This window comes from Ostrea edulis, chromosome 2, assembly GCF_947568905.1.
Source record: "Ostrea edulis chromosome 2, xbOstEdul1.1, whole genome shotgun sequence".
NCBI classification, from domain to species: Eukaryota; Metazoa; Mollusca; class Bivalvia; order Ostreida; family Ostreidae; genus Ostrea; species Ostrea edulis.
The window spans coordinates 101,401,831-101,421,729 of NC_079165.1; the positions used below are offsets into that span (position 1 = coordinate 101,401,831).

A 19,899-nucleotide genomic window follows, 5' to 3' on the forward strand; every position below is an offset into this window, starting at 1 on the left:
CCACGACTCGCTACATCCATATCTACCACCAGGGATCCTTGCTGACATGAAAGAAGGGACCACGAAGTCTACGTTTGATAACAACTTTTGTGGTAAGAATTGGGTCCCCTTTTTTAGAGTTTTAGTATGGTGGGATTGACAGGGTGTACTACAAATCCCCTTGGTATACCCGCGCTTCCAACGCCTTTATGATGTACATAGCAATTTTGAGTGTTTCTTTTCCCGTGGGGATCTGGGTTAGAATAGGTCCTCAGTACCACTTGCTTGTCGTAAGATGCAACTAAATAGGGCGGTCTTTCGGGTGATACAGCAAAAGCCGAGGTGTGGCACGATAAAGATCCATCCCTGCCCAAAGGCCGTTTACAAGCGCCGAGCATATGCCTAAATTTTGCAGCCCTTCATCGGCAGTGGTGACGTCTCCATATGAGGAAAAAATTCTCGTGTGGATCTTTAAACAATATGCGATCAATGAATCCATGAATCAGGGCATCGAAGACAGGATTTGTAAACCTTGCCAATCAGGAGACAGTGCAAATGTCCTAAAACCACTGCTGCGCATGCTCTCTAATTAGCGGCCGGCGAATCTGCTGTGCGTGTCGCTAATAATGGGTAGGTTTTCTAGAAAATGTTGCTGTTTTCCAGTTTTCATAAGGCAACCTACTTCTATAGACCTTAAGGTGAGTAATTAAATGCTATACTGTTTGCAAGTCTATTTTTAATGGACGATATATATATGTGTTTTCAGGGATGTGACTGAATATTCCTCAGAAATCGTGTGGAAAATGATCAAAATGGAAGAAAACATCTCGCCTTACAAGGAAAAAATATCATTTTCTGTCACTTTAGATCAAACCCAGTGTTACATTTTTTCAAAACATTGAGCCAATCTGAGGATTTCCTCTGAAAAGAGGAAGAATCACACCCCTGAATAGCCGTGTTTCGAGTTACTCCGGAACACAGTGTTTATTCTGTGTTTAGTCACGCCGCGTCAAAAATGTTCCACATGGTTACTTCCGGTTTATCGTTGGTTTACCTTTGTAAACCAACAGTCGACACTTCGTGTATTAGGCCTAGGCTTAATTTTGTCGATCATCATGAAATCGAAATACACATTTAATAGTTTGGGGTGTATGCGGTACATATTTGTTTATGAGCGTTTGATAAGCTACTATTGATCTACGAAATACAACGAAAGACTTCGTCAAGAACAGAAGAAGACGATGTCGTGTAACTCACACAAGGCCCAGCTGTCTAGTAACCGGAGGGGTAAAGGAAAAGAACGTATTAGACTCACTGAAACCTATCAAACAGGTAAAATGAAAATTATGACGACATTATATATATATATGATTAAACAAAACACAATGTGCACTGCTTCATAAAGCAGGCATTAGGTCCAGTACAGTCTATAGGGCCTATGTGAAATAGAATTTATGTTACCAAATCAGGGCCAAAATGGGCATAAACATGTAACATATATAACCAGGTCCCTTCCAAAGACTATTTCTACCTACGTAGCTATTAATAGCTACCTAGGTATTTAAAGCTACTTAAAGTAGCTACTTTTACATGTTTTTAAAGATATAAATAAATAATAATTAAGGCACATCTTTTAAACAGGTCAGTCGTTTTATGTATCATGTTGTGCATGTGCATGACAAAATTCGGAGTGTAAATTTAAATACTTTACGAGGGTGGACAATGTAGAGGAAATTGCATGAAAAATCGACTCAAAAACTTTTAATGTAAGAGTGCATGAATGTTAACTTTAAAATTAATAAAGATTTGTAAAACATTCTAGACTTCTTATCATGTATCTTTGATCCTAAGTTCCTAGAGAATGGAAGTGGGTGCAGTTATTGATGCAAATTTGAAAGTAATAATTTTTTTGTCCAATATTTTTGTGGTATTCATTGTCAGTACAAGTGAATCAAGAAATTTGGTACACACCATGTTGCGCCGTTCCTGCGTTTGGCCACGAAATGCAAGTAAAGGAAAACGTAGGTAAAAATAGCTACCTGGAGTAGGTTTAAATACCTAGGTAGCTATAAGTAGCTACATAGGTAGAAATAGTCTTTGGACTGGACCTGATAATTATTGATATAATATATAGATAATGACAATACACAGTGAAAAGTAATAGATTAGCTATAATATTATAGGTATTTGAAATGGCTTTATTATTTAAAGCTAGTTTAGATTGAATTAGACTGGGTTTCTGAGTGCAATGGTATAGCCATATGTGAGTGAGGATAAAATTATCTACTTGGGTATAGTCAATATGCTGTCTAATTTGAAACAATCTAATTAAAATTAGATCTTTGATCTGCTCATGCAATCGCTACACAAAGTGTAGCGATTGCATGAGCGGATCAAAGATCTAATTTTAATTAGATTGATTTGACTTTTAATTTACTTGAATTTTCACTATGCTCAGCTGATCTCTAAGAAAAGACTGCACTTGTTATGAAACTGGTGTGTAGTCCTTTGTGTAGCGATTGCATGAGCGGATCAAAGATATAATTTTAATTAGATTGAATTTGAAAATAATTATTTATCAACTAATACTTGTGTTACAAATTAAGTCTTTGGAGTTTGACTTCTAATGATATACTCATGTAATTGGAAGAATTTTTAGCATGACTATTTATTGTTGTAGTCATTTTATTGACTTTTCACAATCCAGCAGGTATTTGTGATTACTGCTCATATTTATATCACTGAACAAAATATATATCTGATCATGATTAAGGTAATATTATTCCTTTCAGCAACATAATTTCAATTATGTGCTCATAGACTGGTCCAGCACAATCTCTAGTATAATTAGCTATATAAATATGCTAATCAAGCTATATAGCTTTTTAAAGCTAATTGAAATTGCTTGATATAACTATTTCAAATCTTCTATCAAATATATTTTTAAAGCATAAATATTGAATTTCTAAGTGAAAATATTTCATCCTTGTACTTGAAACAACACACTGTAAACAAAAAAAGCTTCTTAAACTATGTACCTTAGGAAGAATTTTGATTCAAAATTGTCAAATGTTTAGGATTATTAAGTTGTTACAGATTCAACATTGTAAAGTCATCATATACTTATCAAAGCTTCGACACACATAAGGCAGTGGACAGTTATCAATACAAAAGAAATTCTCTTTTCAGGAAAATTCTTAAAATGACATATGATCTATACCTAGAATAGTGTTGTGGTTAGTTCAAAGTACATGTATATTGTTATGTGTCATTGCACTTAAGAAATTTAATCGAAACTAGCTTAATGAAGCTGTTTGAAATAGCTTTATAAAACTATATAGCTAAATATAGAGATTGTGCTGGGCCTGATAGATATAGCAATACAGAGGAAATCCGTCATATGCATCAAAAGTTTGAAAAAGGTGAATTGACTTAAATATAAATTTATGAACAAAATTGAAAAAAAAAAGAAATTAGGAAGAATCTTTTCTCTTCATTTAAAACATGTTGGGTAGATTTTGAAGTTGTTTAACTCGGCTTTATACAGAATGCAAGCAAGCTCTCATATGACTACATGAATGTATAGGGGAAATCAGATATATGTACAATAAATATGGTAAGCTTTATTGATAAAAATCATGAAAACTCATACATTCAGTTTTAATATGAATTACTTCATGTATTTCCAAATAAGTTAAAAAAATATACATGTATGTACAGTGAACAGTATTTTTAACAAATACATGAATTATAATTTCATCATTATTCATTTATTTTATTATTTTTTTTTTACATCTTTGCTTCTCAAATTGACAAAAGTCTATTATCAATATTGTGGCATCCCTCCTCTTTTTCAGGTTAATGGGAACAGGATAATTTTCCATGCCTTTCACTTGAGGTCTTCAGTTTCATCATTAATCATCTGAATGTCGGTATGCCAAACTCTCATGATGTCATGTCATTACTGGATATTCCTTAACACTGGTTTATTTAAACCACACTACCTATAACATTGCCAAATATTAGACTGAAAATTTTCAAATACACAAGATTTGAAGCAGCAAAAGAAAAGAATTACATATGTATAACACACAAAAAAGAAGAAATTAATTCTCACCTGGCTGATATGAACTTTTTACTCCTTTTTAGCTCCCTTTCACTGCATACCAGCCAATAACTAGCAGTCATTATATGCAGATCAGCCATTGTTATCAACCTGTGTATATATGTTGAATAAAATATGAATGGAAATTGTTGTTCTTTGTTATTCTTTTTAAAAAATATATATACTCAATAGTATATTTCCTTACACAGTACTGAATCAAAGGGGTAGGAGAGCAAATATATAATATATAACCTGGCTCATGTTCAGCTGGTTCCATTCTTGTATACAAGTGGTTTGAGTGGAAATGTACATATCTGATGTACATGTAAAGTACCTTGATTGCACAGGCAATATGCATCACTTGTGTTCGAATTTACTATTAAAGAGTACTCTTTAATAGTAAATTCGACCCCAAGCGAAGCATATTGCCTGTGCTTGATTGGTATTAAAAGTTGGAGAAAAGATCAATGTTCTTTGATATAATTCAAAATTTTGCAGTGAATGAACCATCAGTATGGAGCTTGAATAAATGATCATGCAAATTCTAGTATAGATCCGTAGGGATATATTATCTGGTGTTCTCATATTTTATTTCATTGGCAGATATATATCCCCCCCCCCCCCCCCCCCCTCTCACTCCCTTGTGAAATTGCTTCATAATTTTTATGAGCCTGAACCATAAGTTCATAATTGAAATTCTCTATTTAATGTCATATGAACACCGTTGTAAAATACATACACTGCTCAGATGTGGATGAGGGTACAAGTATACCTATTCTTAAAGATTGACAAGATTTTGCACAGTCTATATTATAATTTTAAGAGTCAGTACAAACCTCTTGGTTTTCCTAAAAGTTAATATAAGCAAACTGGCTAGAACAATGATGTTTCTTTGTTGGTTCAGCTTTCACGGAATGTAATAATCGCACTCAATTTCGGCTGCTCGTGGTTTTCTACACAAATGACACCATCGTTTCCTCTGCGTGAACGCTTTTCCCGGGTTTGGGAAAAGGTAAACTTTGACATCTTCCCAAGTAAATATATATCCCTTGCTATCCTTTATCTGATTTGCGACAGTTTGTGCCGCAAAATCTATATTTTGTCAAAAACAATTTTGTTACCAGTGTAAACAAAATTAACCGGAAGTACCCATGTGGAACATTTTGCTCATATCACGTGACCGGCGTGGCTAAATACGAAAAATCCCGGGTGTTCCGGAGTAACTCGAAACACGGCTATTATTTTCACATTTTAATGAACCGACGCGCTGGTTAAAGGGAGCTCACTTCGTAGCTGGATTCAGGGCTGCGTTTAACCAAAGACGTCAGAAGTAGTGTTCACCGTTCCTCCTAAGACAAGCAACCAGCATTGAAGTGAAAACTACGACTCTGTAGGAAAATGTCCCCCCAAAACAGAGGTCCTATATCACGATGAGCATTGGCACGATGAAGAACCCGCACTACATTGTGCATGTGGCGGTGCCGTACAATTCGATTTGGACATAAACAATACACAATCAAAGCAAACAAGCATATTATTATGATAAAATCATTGGAATTGTTTAATTTGTATGACAACATGTGGTAAATGTGTCCGGAGAGTAATGTCTCTAGTCTGGTCCCCCTTCCCACAATTTACTAATGAAGCCTGCGTAATGCGCCATCATTCTCTACCCAGAGTTCCGTGCGCTCCTCGCACTGCGTAACGCGCCCTCTGGTGAGAGAATGGCTGAAGAAGTGCGCAGTACTCGAAACCCAGCATTTAATTTTGAAATAAAAATGTATTACCAAATGTTATCAGGGAAAAGCCCTGGTGGGGGTGTAGGGGGGCGAAGTCCCCGGAAGCTCCTGGATTTAACAGATTTTATAGGGCTTGAAATATAAGGATTTTTGGGAAAAATTAAGTTCTCCCAATAAAATATTTCAAAGAAATCAAAAGATTTTGTCATTTATTTCTCCGGGAGTGGAAGAAATTATTGCTTCTTTTATCGTTTAGTACATTTTTCTAAACAAGATACCACGATTTACCTTAAATTTGAAATCCCCCCCCCCCCCCCTTGAATCCGCCACTGGTAATATACCTGCATATGAGGCTATATTAATTATAGTTCGATCCGTTCCAGCTCTTTAGTGTAAAGAGCTCGAAAACAATTATGTAAGGTACATGAATAGAACACACTATTTTGATGTTTTAACGAAAGATCTAGTCGGTGGATAAGACTACAAATAAACATACCCTAAAACAGTTACAAGTTTATCCCTGATTATATTCCAAATACTGTACATGAATTAACAAATTAGAGATGAAACAACAAACGTAACTGATCGAAGATAAAGTTAACATGCACGGACTAAAATGTTAAAGTACAATAAGGAAATCAATGTCACTTAGTTTTAAAAAAAAAGATTGTATTCAAGATGTAATTACACAATGGTATGAGATTCGATAGTCTTATCTACAAGATGAACTTTGATTGCAATGTCAAAATTCTGGTCACGTGACCGTGGCCATGCCTTAGTCCGTATGTAAAGAATTGTTACAATAGACTAGCACTGCAGGTATATATTACTTGGAAATGGAAGATGTTAATTTCCTTATTGGTATTTTTTCCATACATATTTTAAATAGCATGGAAAAAAGTTTAACAATTTCACATTCATCTAACCAGGACCGCTATTGAAGGGTCTTATACCTGTGTAAAATATATACATAAAGTTAGTCTGACTGTACAAGTTTGCATTTATCATCGTTTTCAATTTCATCATTACGTCATGGAAATGCATTTGGCCCAAACAGTTTACGTTCATCATGTATGTCAATCGCTACATCTGGAAATACTGATCATATGTTGTAATTAACTTCTATTGTGATGTCTACCAGTTGTCGAAATATAGGTTTTGTTGATTTTACAGAAGATCATATTCTCTCTGACTAAGAGAAATTTCGAACTGCTCGTCCACTACTCACGATCTTCGGGCAAATATCAAAGTTTTGTAGCCGGATTAGAGACAGAGAGACAAAACTTCCAGCTGCGTGGTGACAATACGGTAAATAATAAAATATACAGTACATACCAAGTCGACCATTCCTCAACATTACATTATATTTACATTCATCGAGTTTTGCTAGTAATAACCTTTGCTCAGGGCCGTAAATTAACCTTCAATTTGGAGGAGGCAGGAAATTAGCTGGGGGCCTGGGCGGCCCCCAGACGCTGAGCACATTTTGTGCACACTGAACACGTTTCGTGCAAAATCCTTGATTCTAGGGCCTTCTAAGATGTTACTTGACTAACTCATTCTAAAAGAAAGATTTGGAATGCTTTTTAAGGGAGGTATCATGTTCTTAGTTATTGGAAACAACATAAATTCTAATGAACTTTAAATTTTAATTTTTTTTGGCTCAAAAGTTGGAGGAGGCAGCTGCCTCCTCCGCCTCCATGTAATTTACGGCCCTGCCCTTTGCTGTTTCATTGTATTACATTTCCCGATATATAGGCACTGTCATATTGTACTGGGTGGGTGTTAATGCAAGTTACAATATGACAACGTTGTAACTTCTCGCATTTCCACCCAGTAAATTCCAAAGTTACAGCCCTGTCATAATGATAATAATTTGAAAATTGTTCACAAATCACCGATGAAGTTTTTACTATTGTACGCCCAGGTTCCTGCCGAATCCGCCCACTTTCTTTACTCTTCTGTAAGAAATAATTTGTACCTTAGCTGAATGGATGTTTTTCCATTAGAAAAATGAATGTTCACAAGACACCTAGGTGGGAAAATTGCGTATTTAAAAATGTGTACACCGTGTGTATAAAGTATATACCCCCAATGTATGAATCGCCAAATTAACATTAATTCTATGAAGATACAGGTGACTCTCGATGGCTCGAACTTCAATCTCTCGAAGTTCTCGGTCTCTCGAAGTGAAATCACGGTCCCGATTTTTCTCTATATAACAAAGCAAATTTACTATCGATCTCTCGAACGTTCGATCTCTCGAAGTGAAGTTGGGTCCCGTAAAACAAATTTCATCGTTTTTCACTCTCGAAGTGGTGGTAGCGTATACCCACCGTTACTCAAGCGTGTAATAATTTCCGCTGGGGCCTTACCTGGATTTTGTTGAATGCCGGAGGGGTAATTAGGTTTGTTTCTTTATTTCCGTGAGCCACGCGGCTCATTGGACTTAATTACATACAATACAGTTTTAAAATATAACAACATACAGTAGATGGAGAGTGCATAAACTTGAATAACATTCCAAAGTGATTTACTTAGTTGAAACATCGTTGGTGCTCCTTTGTGGAGGTGACACACTTGAGTATATAATTCGCTAATTAGTCAGTTTACACCTTGCACTGGGGTTTGAGTCGGGATGATTAAAATTATATATAATCCGACTATGAATAAAATCTATAATTTGTTTTGCTGACTGACGAGAGAGTAAGTTTTATACATAATTTAGGGTACTGACTAAAACTCGGTCCCGGTCTTCGGTCTCGGTCCCGTGACTAAAACCCGGTCTTCGGTCCCAGTCCCAGATTTTTTTATTCGATAAAAACAGAATACATCAGAATATTTTAGCCCCAATTTCTCGTTAATTTAGATATGACATATCATGCCTGCATTCTGATAGTTGATTGATAATATTATTGTCGTCTTTCGTAAAATATGTGAAAACTCCGGGACCGGTGGGACCGAGAAGTAAAAACAGTGCTAAAAGCCGGTCCCGGTCTCGATATTTTTTATTTTTCCTAAATAGCCGCTTGAATCTACTTTTTTATTTAAAAAAAGATAAGAGTGTTATATTCAATGACATTCCTTTGTATGCACATGTATGTTTCTGATTTATTGTATGTTTGTGTTTTATTCAAATTTGAACTCAACTACGTGATTTTTTCTCTCCCAATTGAACGCCTTACATTACATTTTCATAAAAATAATATATATGTACTTCTCCTGGTGTATTTGTTTGTAATTTACTGTTGGATGTAGTTTTTACAATTTTAATTCTTCTTCTTTTTTCATTTAGGTCAAAAATTGATAAAATTTTCAAATTCAGTGTTGGTGTATTCCGAACCGGGTCTCTGTACATGTTATATGTATACGCGGGTTACTGTTCTTTCTCTCTCTCATTTACGAGTGTATCGTGAGAATCGCATTAATTTGTTAAAGTATGATGTTATATTAGTTGTTTTAATCAGGGAAGAAAAGCCTCTATGTAAATATTAGAATAATATTAAATTTTATTATAATTTTTGAAACATGATGAATAATTGTTGTTGATAGCGAAACAAAATTAATGTGCACTCTTGTCAACAACCCCCTCCCCCGCCCCTTTCCAGAAAGATTCTGAATACAAGAATGATGCTTTTGAAAAGCAAATGTTATATCCCCGTAATCGGATATTCGGGGCGCATTTATATAGTTTTGGGTCCATCCGTCTGTTTGTCAGTAAAAACGTGAACCTTCGGCAAAACTTTTGAATGCATGTTGATAGGGTTTTCATATTTCACATGTGTACTCCTTGTGACAAGACCTTTCTTTACATGCAGTTCTTCATCTTTCATATTTGACCTACTTTTGAAAATCTTTAACCTTAGCCACAACTTTTGAATGGTTAGTAAAAATACACGAGGGTATAAAATGCTTCAGGCAGGCATACTTTTCTTGAAGCGCTAGAAGTAGGCAAAACTGAAATTTATTTCTTAAATGAATTTACATGTATGTCTTGCATATTTATAAATGTAGATTTCATTGTTTATGTCAAATTTATGCAGTTTGAAATATAAGATATTTTGAAAATAGGAAACAAACAGTTTTTGTGCAGCATAATTAATACATATATGTTTGTACTTATACGTATATAACTATTCACAATAAATATACATGTAGTTACCACATAATATTACAGTAAAAACATACCATAGATTATTTGAAGATCATCTAAAGTCAGAGGGTATCTTCTGTATAAGTATACAGAATCTGACATTTTTGGTGAGCATACATGTGCTCTATGTATGACACACTTTTATAGATACTATAAATATATTATTAGGTGGATTTTTTTAAAGCATTGTATCTAAAAGAACCACAACTGGAAAAAGAAAACTAAGTATCAAATAAGAAAGGAAGAAATATTCATTGGTTATATACCCATATAAAGAGATCGGGTTCGGAATACAAAACATGAATCTTTGAAAACTGATTTTGACTGGAATAGAAGAAATAAATAAATGAACAAATAAACTAACTGTAAATTACAAACAAATACACCAGGATAAGTACATATATATTATTTTCCTTCTACATCCTTATCTTCTTATGAAAAGGTAGTGTAAAGCGATCATTTGGGACAAAATGTCACGTACATGTAGTTGAGTTCGATTCTGACATAAATATAAAGAATATTGGAATAAAAAAAAAAAACCACACACAATAAATCAGAAATATATGTATACAAAGGGATGCCATTGAGTATCACGTCCTTATCTTTTTTCATGAAAAGGTAGATTAAAGCGACTATTGAGGAAAAATGTCGAGACCGGGACCGGCTTTTAGCATTGTTTTTATTTCTCGGTCCCACCGGTCCCGGAGTTTTCACATATTATTTTACGAAAGAAGAAAATAATATGATCAATTTATTATCAGAATGCAGGCATGAGATGTCATACCTAGTTATTGAGAAATGGGGCTCAAATATCCTGATATATTCTGTTTTTATCGAATAAAAATATCTGGGATCGGGACCGAAGACCGGGTTTTAGTCACGGGACCGAGACCGAAGACTGGAACCGAGACCGGGTTTTAGTCAGTACCATAATTTAGAGATCTACAGACTGTTAAATTTCTCGAGTTTGTTCTTTGTGTAAAGTTACTCTAAAACATCGTTTTACTCATTTGTTAGAATTTTTGCTTTGGGTAAAGCGACATTGTGCCCTGTTTAGTTTGCGATTATAGTAAAGCGTCATCTGAACTTGGTTTTGTAAATCAATATACAGTGTATAAACTTTGAAATGTTTTTATAATGGAAAATAAGGTTTTTTATTTTGATATCAAAGTACCTGACGAATATGAAGGAAAACATGTCAAATCGATATCATATGATCTTGTTGGTATACATTTCCGGTTACTGTAAAATCTGAACCATACCGACGGACCTTCAATTTCCGAATTTCGATCTCTCGAAGTTTTATCAAGGTCCCTTGAACTTCAAGTTATCGAGTCACTTGTATAATAATAATAAATGGATTTTTGCGCGCAATAATTAAGGAGCATGGACACAATTTGAGCTGAAAATTTTAAAATTCTATTTTTCCATTTTTAATTATTAGGATATTTAACTAAGGCATTGCTAATGACCAGCAAACATTTGAATGTTAGTTGTCGAGGTACACGGGAGACTCTTTGTTATGTTAACAAGGCTCGTGCCATGTTTTTGTTTACATAGGTAATTAAGTTCGTTTAAAGCAGATTTTTTAATTTACAAGTTAATTCTGAACTGATCTCACTTTGCTTTAAACATGCTATTTTCTATTAATTAAGCTATCTACATGTAAACAAACATACATGGCTATGGAGAGCCAAAGAGTTCAATATTCTATCTTTGTAATTATGTATTTGTTGTTACTAAATGCGCCATTGCTTCAATGTAAAATAGAAAAATGTTAATCGTTATCTTGACATTTGTAGTACATAACGGTATATTCGTTATTTGAATGGCGTAAGATGTAAAGGAATGTAATGTCTGTGTAGATGTGTAACAAGTGAATGCATTATTTATTCAATGTAAATTTGAAATTAGATCTTCGTCATCCGTATTTCAGCTGCGAGTTACAGTAAAAAAAAATTGGTAATCCGTCCGATGATAGTTCGACATTCGAATTTTGTTCATTGTTTTACCATTATGACGACAGAGGGCGCGCGCTACATCGAATCTTTTGGGGAAACAGACTATAGAATCATATTGGAGGACCAGTTTATGTGACATTCCCTCGGAGCTATTATTTGCCCGACCTTTCGAAGTCCGAGGTAAATTATTTTATTTTGTGCAAGGAAGATATTTTGATTTATTTTCTGTCAATGTAACTAATTCATAAGTATTAATTTGATAAATGAATCCAATGATAAAAAATACATCAAAAATGCATTTCAGAAATCGCCCCAAATTCTTTACCAATTCATTCTTCATTCAATAATAAACAAATTTAATACTTGAAATTAAATCGATTATTAATCAATTATAGTGCGTCCGATTATAATGATAATCAATCATGAAAAAATATTCCGATGGTTCATCACTACGACTGTTTAAAAGATTGGACACAATTCCCTAACAGGGCAATTGTTACACTAAAAATGGTAACTGTATCATGGGATTTTCAGTTGTTTCCCCTCTATTCTCGTGTTTGCTTTGAGTAAAAAATGAAGTGTAAGAATACTTATACATCCTCTAAATATTTAGAGTCTAGGAAGCGTATATTTACATACATGTACAAGGACTCTATATGTGGCCAACAAGGTTTATAAATAACCTCTAACAGCTAGACTATGAAATAACAAGAGGCCCATGGGCCACATCGCTCACCTGAGTCACCTTGGTCCATATCAGAAGATTTTCCATATCTATTTGCATGTAAAACCGTAGTCCCTATTATGGCCCCAAACCTACCCCTGGAGGCCATGGTTTTTGCAAACTTGAATCTACACTATGTCAGAAAGCTTTCATGTAAAAATCAGCTTTTCTGGCTCAGTGGTTCTTGAGAAGAAGAGTTTTCCTATATATTTGTATGTAAAACTTTGATCCCCTATTGTGGCCCCATCCAACCCCCGGGGCCCATGATTTGAACAAACTTGAATCTGCATTATGTCAGAAAGCTTTCATGTAAATCTCAGCTTTTCTGGCTTAGTGGTTCTTGAGAAGAAGATTTTTAAATGACCCCACCCTATTTTTGCATTTTTGTGATTATCTCCCCTTTGAAAGGGACATGGCCCTTCATTTGAACAAACTTGAAAGCCCTTCACCCAAGGATGCTTTTGGCCAAGTTAGGTTGAAATTGGCCCAGTGGTTCTGGAGAAGAAGTCGAAAATGTGAAAAGTTAACAGACAGACAGACAGATGGACACCGGACAAAATGTGATCAGAATAGCTCACTTGAACCTTCGGTTCTGGTGAGCTAAAAACTTTGACCCCCTATTGTGGCCCCATCCGATCCCCGGGGGCCATGATTTTAACAATTTAGAATCTGTACTATATCATAAAGCTTTCATATAAATCTCAGCTTTTCTGGCTCAGTGGTTCTTGGGAAGAAGATTTTTAAAAAAATTTCCTATATATTTGTATGTAAAACTTTCACCCCCTATTGTGGCCCCATCCGACCCCCGGGGGCCATGATTTTAACAATTTATAATCTGCACTATATCAGGAAGCTTTCATATAAATCTCAGCTTTTCTGGCTCAGTGGTTCTTGAGAAGAAGATTTTTAAAGATTTTCCCTATATATTTGTATGTAAAACTTTGATCCCCTATTGTGGCCCCATCCAACCCCAGGGGGCCATTATGTCAGGAAGCTTTCATGTAAATCTCAGCTTTTTTGGCTTAGTGGATTTTTAAAGTTTTTCCCTATATATTTGTGTGCAAAACTTTGATCCCCCCTTGGGGCCCCATCCTATCCCCGGGGGCCATGATTTGAACAAATTTGAATCTGCACTATGTCAGGAAGTTTTCATGTAAAAATCAGCTTTTCTGACTCAGTGGTTCTTGAGAAGAAGAGTTTTAAAGATTTTTCCTATATATTTGTATGTAAAACTTTGATCCCCTATTGAGGCCCCATCCAACCCCCGGGGCCCATGATTTGAACAAACTTGAATCTGCATCATGTCAGGAAGCTTTCATGTAAATCTCAGCTTTTCTGGCTTAGTGGTTCTTGAGAAGAAGATTTTTAAAGTTTTTCCCTATATATTTGTATGTAACACTTTGATCCCCCCTTGTGGCCCCATCCTACCACCGGGGGCCATGATTTGAACAAACTTGAATCTGCAATATGTCAGGAAGCTTTCAGGTAAATTTCAGCTCTTCTGGCCCAGTGGTTCTTGAGAAGAAGATTTTTAAATGACCCCACCCTATTTTTGCATTTTTATGATTATCTCCCCTTTGAAAGGGACATGGCTCTTCATTTGAACAAACTTGAAAGCCCTTCACCCAAGGATGCTTTTGGCCAAGTTAAGTTGAAATTGGCCCAGTGGTTCTGGAGAAGAAGTCGAAAATGTGAAAAGTTTACAGACAGACGGACAGACAGACGTACGCCGGACAAAATGTGATCAGAATAGCTCACTTGAACCTTCGGTTCAGGTGAGCTAAAAACGAAAAAAAAAAAAAAAAAAAAAACCTTTGACCCCCTATTGTGGCCCCATCCGATCCCCGGGGGCCATGATTTTAACAATTTAGAATCTGTACTATATCAGGAAGCTTTCATATAAATCTCAGCTTTTCTGGCTCAGTGGTTCTTTGGAAGAAGATTTTTCCTATATATTTGTATGTAACATTTTGAACCCCTATTGTGGCCCCATCCGACCCCCAGGGGCCATGATTTTAACAATTTAGAATCTGTACTATATCAGAAAGCTTTCATATAAATCTCAGCTTTTCTGGCTCAGTGGTTCTTGAGAAGAAGATTTTTAAAGATTTTTCCTATAAATTTGTATGTAAAACTTTGACCCCCTATTGTGACCCCATCCGACCCCCGGGGGCCATGATGTTAACAATTTATAATCTGCACCATATCAGGATGCTTTCATATAAATCTCAGCTTTTCTGGCTCAGTGGTTCTTAAGAAGATTTTTAAAGATTTTTCCTATATATTTGTATGTAAAACTTTGATCCCCTATTGTGGCCCCATCCAACCCCCGGGGCCCATGATTTGAACAAACTTGAATCTGCATTATGTCAGGAAGCTTTCATGTAAATCTCAGCTTTTCTGGCTTAGTGGTTCTTGAGAAGAAGATTTTTAAAGTTTTTCCCTATATATTTGTGTGTAAAACTTTGACCCCCCCCCCTTGGGGCCCCATCTTATCCCCGGGGGCCATGATTTGAAAAAAACTTGAATCTGCACTATGTCAGAAAGTTTTCATGTAAAAATCAGCTTTTCTGGCTTAGTGGTTCTTGAGAAGAAGATTTTTCCTATATATTTGTATGTAAAACTTTGATCCCCTATTGTGGCCCCATGCAACCCCCGGGGCCCATGATTTGAACAAACTTGAATCTGCATTATGTCAGGAAGCTTTCATGTAAATCTCAGCTTTTCTGGCTTAGTGGTTCTTGAGAAGAAGATTTTTAAAGTTTTTCCCTATATATTTGTGTGTAAAACTTTGATCCCCCTTGTGGCCCCATCCTAGCACCGGGGGCCATGATTTGAACAAACTTGAATCTGAAATATGTCAGGAAGCTTTCAGGTAAATTTCAGCTCTTCTGGCCCAGTGGTTCTTGAGAAAAAGATTTTTAAATGACCCCACCCTATTTTTACATTTTTGTGATTATCTCCCCTTTGAAAGGGACATGGCCCTTCATTTGAACAAACTTGAAAGCCCTTCACCCAAGGATGCTTTTGGCCAAGTTAGGTTGAAATTGGCCCAGTGGTTCTGGAGAAGAAGTCGAAAATGTGAAAAGTTTACGGACATACAGACGGACAGACAGACGGACGTCGGACAAAATGTGATCAGAATAGCTCACTTGAACCTTCGGTTCAGGTGATCTAAAAAGATAAAGTTTCTTTCTCTGCTTTTAACAGACAAAATGAGTGGTTTACAATAAAGAGGCTTGACAGGACAACTGGAACAATTTTTTGGACAAGAGAAAAGTATCTCAAATTAAACTATATCACAATACCCCCGGTAATGTTGATTAATGATACATTTTTAACAAAAATATAGGAGTTTTGAAATTAGGGTGTCTGAAATTGAGTTAGCCATCTTGTGGAGAGAAAAAGAAGGGGGTGATCAGATACGAAACAAGTGCTTGTGGAAATAATGTAAAATTCAAATCTAGGCCATGTCAGGCTACTGGTTTTATGGCCTGGCCTATTAAAAATTATGGAAAAATAGCCCGACTGGTCTATTACATAAAAGCTTTAAATATGTTACATTCAAGGTTGGCTGTCATTTAATGAAAACAACTGGTAAATGATAACTGATTCACTTTGTTTACAAATTTAAAACCCATAGGTGTCGGAACCGGGGGGAGCCCTCCCTCCACTTTTTTTGCAAAGATAGACATAATAACAACCCCCCCCCCCCCCCAAACGACGTAGAAACTTTTTTGTTGGTTTGATATGACAATACGTGAATAATAAGTCACTCAGTCCGGGTATGGGGTGTTGCTGGGTTAGTTTCTGGAATTGGCGCGAATCTTGCTTATATAGCACCAAACAAGTAAAACAACTCACAAGATACTCACAACTACACACAAACCATACTGACCTTTCACACTTCTCTCTCTACCAATCAGCGTTCATCCCCATGAATATGAATGAAATGAAACGACTTACGATGAAATGAGTAACGTAATGAAATTATATTAGTATGTTAAATAAGAATTATTTCATCCTGTGACATATGTACAAGAGTTCTTGGTCTCGCACAAATAAATGTAACGTCCCTGGTGGTATATGGTTACTAAATGGCATACACTGTTTGTTTAAAGTAAACTCATGGAAAAAATCAGTCCAGTCATCTATATCACAGGCACCTGAAGTATGGATATTACTACCCCCCCCCCTTTTTCATAATTTTTTTTTTGGGTGGCAATAATTTCTCTGAAATGTATGAATTCCCAGTCTATCTCATCCCTCTTTCGATTCATGTAATCGTTTCACGCTTTTTGTAAGCTTTAAAGATTGGCCTTCTACCGGTATAATAAAATACACAAGGTAAGAAACAAAAATTTGTAAACAAACAGGGGGTCCCCGTTTCCGGGCACATTTTCCAAGTAATTACAGCGTTACCTAAGGAATTTTGACGAGCGGCAGGTCGGGGAGATATCATACTACAAGTCTCTTCAACTCAAAACCCATCTCATCTCTTTTATTTGACACAATCTTGCGTGCATTGATCGGACAGGGCTTTATCTCTTCCACTGGCAGCCAAAAAGGTCACAGAGTACGAATTTATAACGTGTCGTGTGATTGGTCCGCGAATAATCCCGAGACCCTTCGGATGATCCCGAGACTAAGCAATGTCTTTGCGAACCAATCACACGGCGCGTACAACAAATTCGTACTCTGTGACCTCCTTTTTGGCTGCCAGTGGAAGAGATAAAGCCCTGTCCGATCAATGCACGCAAGATTGTGTCAAATAAAAGAGATGAGATGGGTTTTGAGTTGAAGAGACTTGTAGTATGATATCTCCCCGACCTGCCGCTCGTCAAAATTCCTTAGGTAACGCTGTAATTACTTGGAAAATGTGCCCGGAAACGGGGACCCCCTGTTTGTTTACAAATTTTTGTTTCTTACCTTGTGTATTTTATTATACCGGTAGAAGGCCAATCTTTAAAGCTTACAAAAAGCGTGAAACGATTACATGAATCGAAAGAGGGATGAGATAGACTGGGAATTCATACATTTCAGAGAAATTATTGCCACCAAAAAAAAAATTATGAAAAAAAGGGGGGGGGGTAGTAATATCCATACTTCAGGTGCCTGTGATCTATATTGATGCTTACAACAATGTTCTACATCAAGTCTCTGATCAAACTACTTCAGCAGCACATTTTCAACGACTTTTAATGCCAACCGGTTAATGTTGAGTGTGCTAGACACCCAAGAAGTCCCGAGTGTTAACTGGTCCTCCTATATGATTCTATAGTCTGTTTCCCAAAAGATACGATGTAGCGCGCGCCCTCTGTCGTCATAATAGTAGAACAATTTACAAATGTTGAATTGTGCAAATGCGAATGTCGAACTAACATCGGACGGATTACCAAAACACATTTACAACTCGCATAGACTTAAGATCCAATTTCAAATTTACATTGAATAAATAATGCATTCACGTGTTACGCATCTACACAAACATATATTCCATTTACATCTTACGCAATTCAAATGACGAATATACCATTATGCACTACAAATGTCAAGATATCGATTAACATTTTTCTATTTACATTGAACCCATGGCGCATTTAGGAACAACAAATACATAATTACAAAGATAGAATATTGAACCCTTTGGCTTTCCATACATGGCATGACCCTTGTTTGACATATTAATGAATTGTGAGTGCTGTATCTCACTTGTAATTCAAAAATTGATATTCGAATTTTGATTGATCATTAGAAATACTTTAGTTGAGCATTGTAAACAATGAAAATGGAAAAATAAAATTTTCAGCTCAATCGTGTCCATGCACACAATAATTGGTTTGATGCGCGCATCAATGGAGTGGTATTGCTCGCAAACTTTAATCAATTGATTGTATATTGTTTAACGTCCCTCGAGAATCTTTCACTCATATGGAGATGTCACTATTACCGGTGAAGGGTTGCAAATTTAATGCTCAGCGCTTATGACCATTGAGAATAGGGATCTAATCTGTATATTTGGACTGACGCCTTCATGGAATATCAGAGCAGTCCCTCATACATCTTCACAAGCCAAGTGTCCGATTCGCTTACTCTCACGAGATGAGAGTAAGCGAATTGGACACTTAGCTTTGCCAAGATGTCCTTCATAATCCATGTCTGGAAATTTGCTTTCAGCTTCAGCCGGACCCAGCAATAAATGTTAGTTGATTTCCGAAACTTACGCATGCATTGCTTGCTTCCGGAACTTCAGAGCGCATGTCTGGTTACTAAAGTTCAACCATTCTGCAAGCATAGTTTGCTGTGTGGTAGACCAGACATGCGCAGTGACATCCCTTCTCGACCAAAGGCAGTTCGATCGTACTTGGGTTCATTCCCTAGTTACTATAGTTGATGATCGAACTAGGCCATAGCGAGTTCAAGCAGTTTAGCGTCGTTTTTAAAAGTTACATTATAGCAAATACAGACAGACATGATAAGAGACCGACTCCATCAATATAAATGACAAATTAAACGTTTTATGCAATACTTACGGCAAGAAGTCAGATTCGCACCATATAAATAATAGTTTGTTTTTCTTCCTAAGGACCTCGAAAGAGGGGTGTGTCACAACCGACAGAAGTATTTCTGGATGCTAGTGAAAGAGGGAATGGTATCCCCAGTTTCACTGATTGTTTATCTGGCGGAACAAAACTCCCGTCTTCATCTTCCTCATGATGACAGAGACGTTCGCACCCGGAACTTTCAAAAAAATTCTCGTGGTCTTCCAGTGTGTCAGGAAACTATTATTACATGACTTTTAGAGATTACTCCGCTGCGGATCCAGGAATTGTGGCTACGGGGGCGCCAATTTATGAGGCAGTGTGTCCAGGGGGCGAAGCCCCCAGAAGCTCCTGGATTTTATGGGGCTTGAAATGTTTCTCCTATAAGTCATTTGTACTATTTTCTATCATTTTAATATTAAAGGTGAAATTAATAATATGACCCAAATTTTAAGGGTTGTTTGGAAAAAATTATAGGTTCTCCCAATAAAGTAATTCAAGAAATCAAAGGATTTTGTCATTAATTTCTCCAGGAGTGGAAGAAATTATTGCTTCTTTTATCATTTAATACATTTTCCGAAACAAGATACCGCGATTTACCTTAAATTTGAAAATTTATGGGGGGTTGGGGTTGCTCGCTGGGTGTGCCCCCCCCCCCCCCCCCCCCCCCACACACACACATCCGCCACTGTTACT

The 19,899-nt window shown here is 36.3% G+C and overlaps 1 protein-coding gene and 2 long non-coding RNA genes across 3 annotated transcripts; 2 read left to right on the plus strand and 1 right to left on the minus strand.

Moving 5' to 3' along the window:
* Positions 1-499: 499 nt before the first annotated feature.
* Positions 500-19,682, plus strand: LOC125682268 (uncharacterized). The gene is made up of 3 exons (XM_056155762.1): positions 500-677; positions 6,997-7,131; positions 19,248-19,682. Exons 1-3 carry the CDS (start codon positions 606-608, stop codon positions 19,455-19,457), a joined length of 417 nt encoding a protein of 138 aa, XP_056011737.1. The 5' UTR covers positions 500-605; the 3' UTR covers positions 19,458-19,682.
* On the plus strand, positions 996-4,230 carry LOC125654917 (uncharacterized). Its single transcript, XR_008800337.1, has 2 exons — positions 996-1,311; positions 3,837-4,230. It is a non-coding gene; the product is annotated as an uncharacterized LOC125654917 (long non-coding RNA).
* Positions 3,587-5,452, minus strand: LOC130052023 (uncharacterized). Its single transcript, XR_008800336.1, has 2 exons — positions 4,921-5,452; positions 3,587-4,195 (listed from the first exon to the last, which is right to left on the minus strand). It is a non-coding gene; the product is annotated as an uncharacterized LOC130052023 (long non-coding RNA).
* Positions 19,683-19,899: the final 217 nt, after the last annotated feature.

Coding starts and splice junctions, on each gene's coding strand:
- LOC125682268 (XM_056155762.1), top strand. CDS start 606: ATGGGTAGGTTTTCTAGAAAATGTTGCTGTTTTCCAGTTTTCATAAGG. Junction 678..6,996: donor CTACTTCTATAGACCTTAAG/GTGAGTAATTAA, acceptor TTGATTTTACAG/AAGATCATATTCTCTCTGAC. Junction 7,132..19,247: donor AGCTGCGTGGTGACAATACG/GTAAATAATAAA, acceptor TTTCTTCCTAAG/GACCTCGAAAGAGGGGTGTG.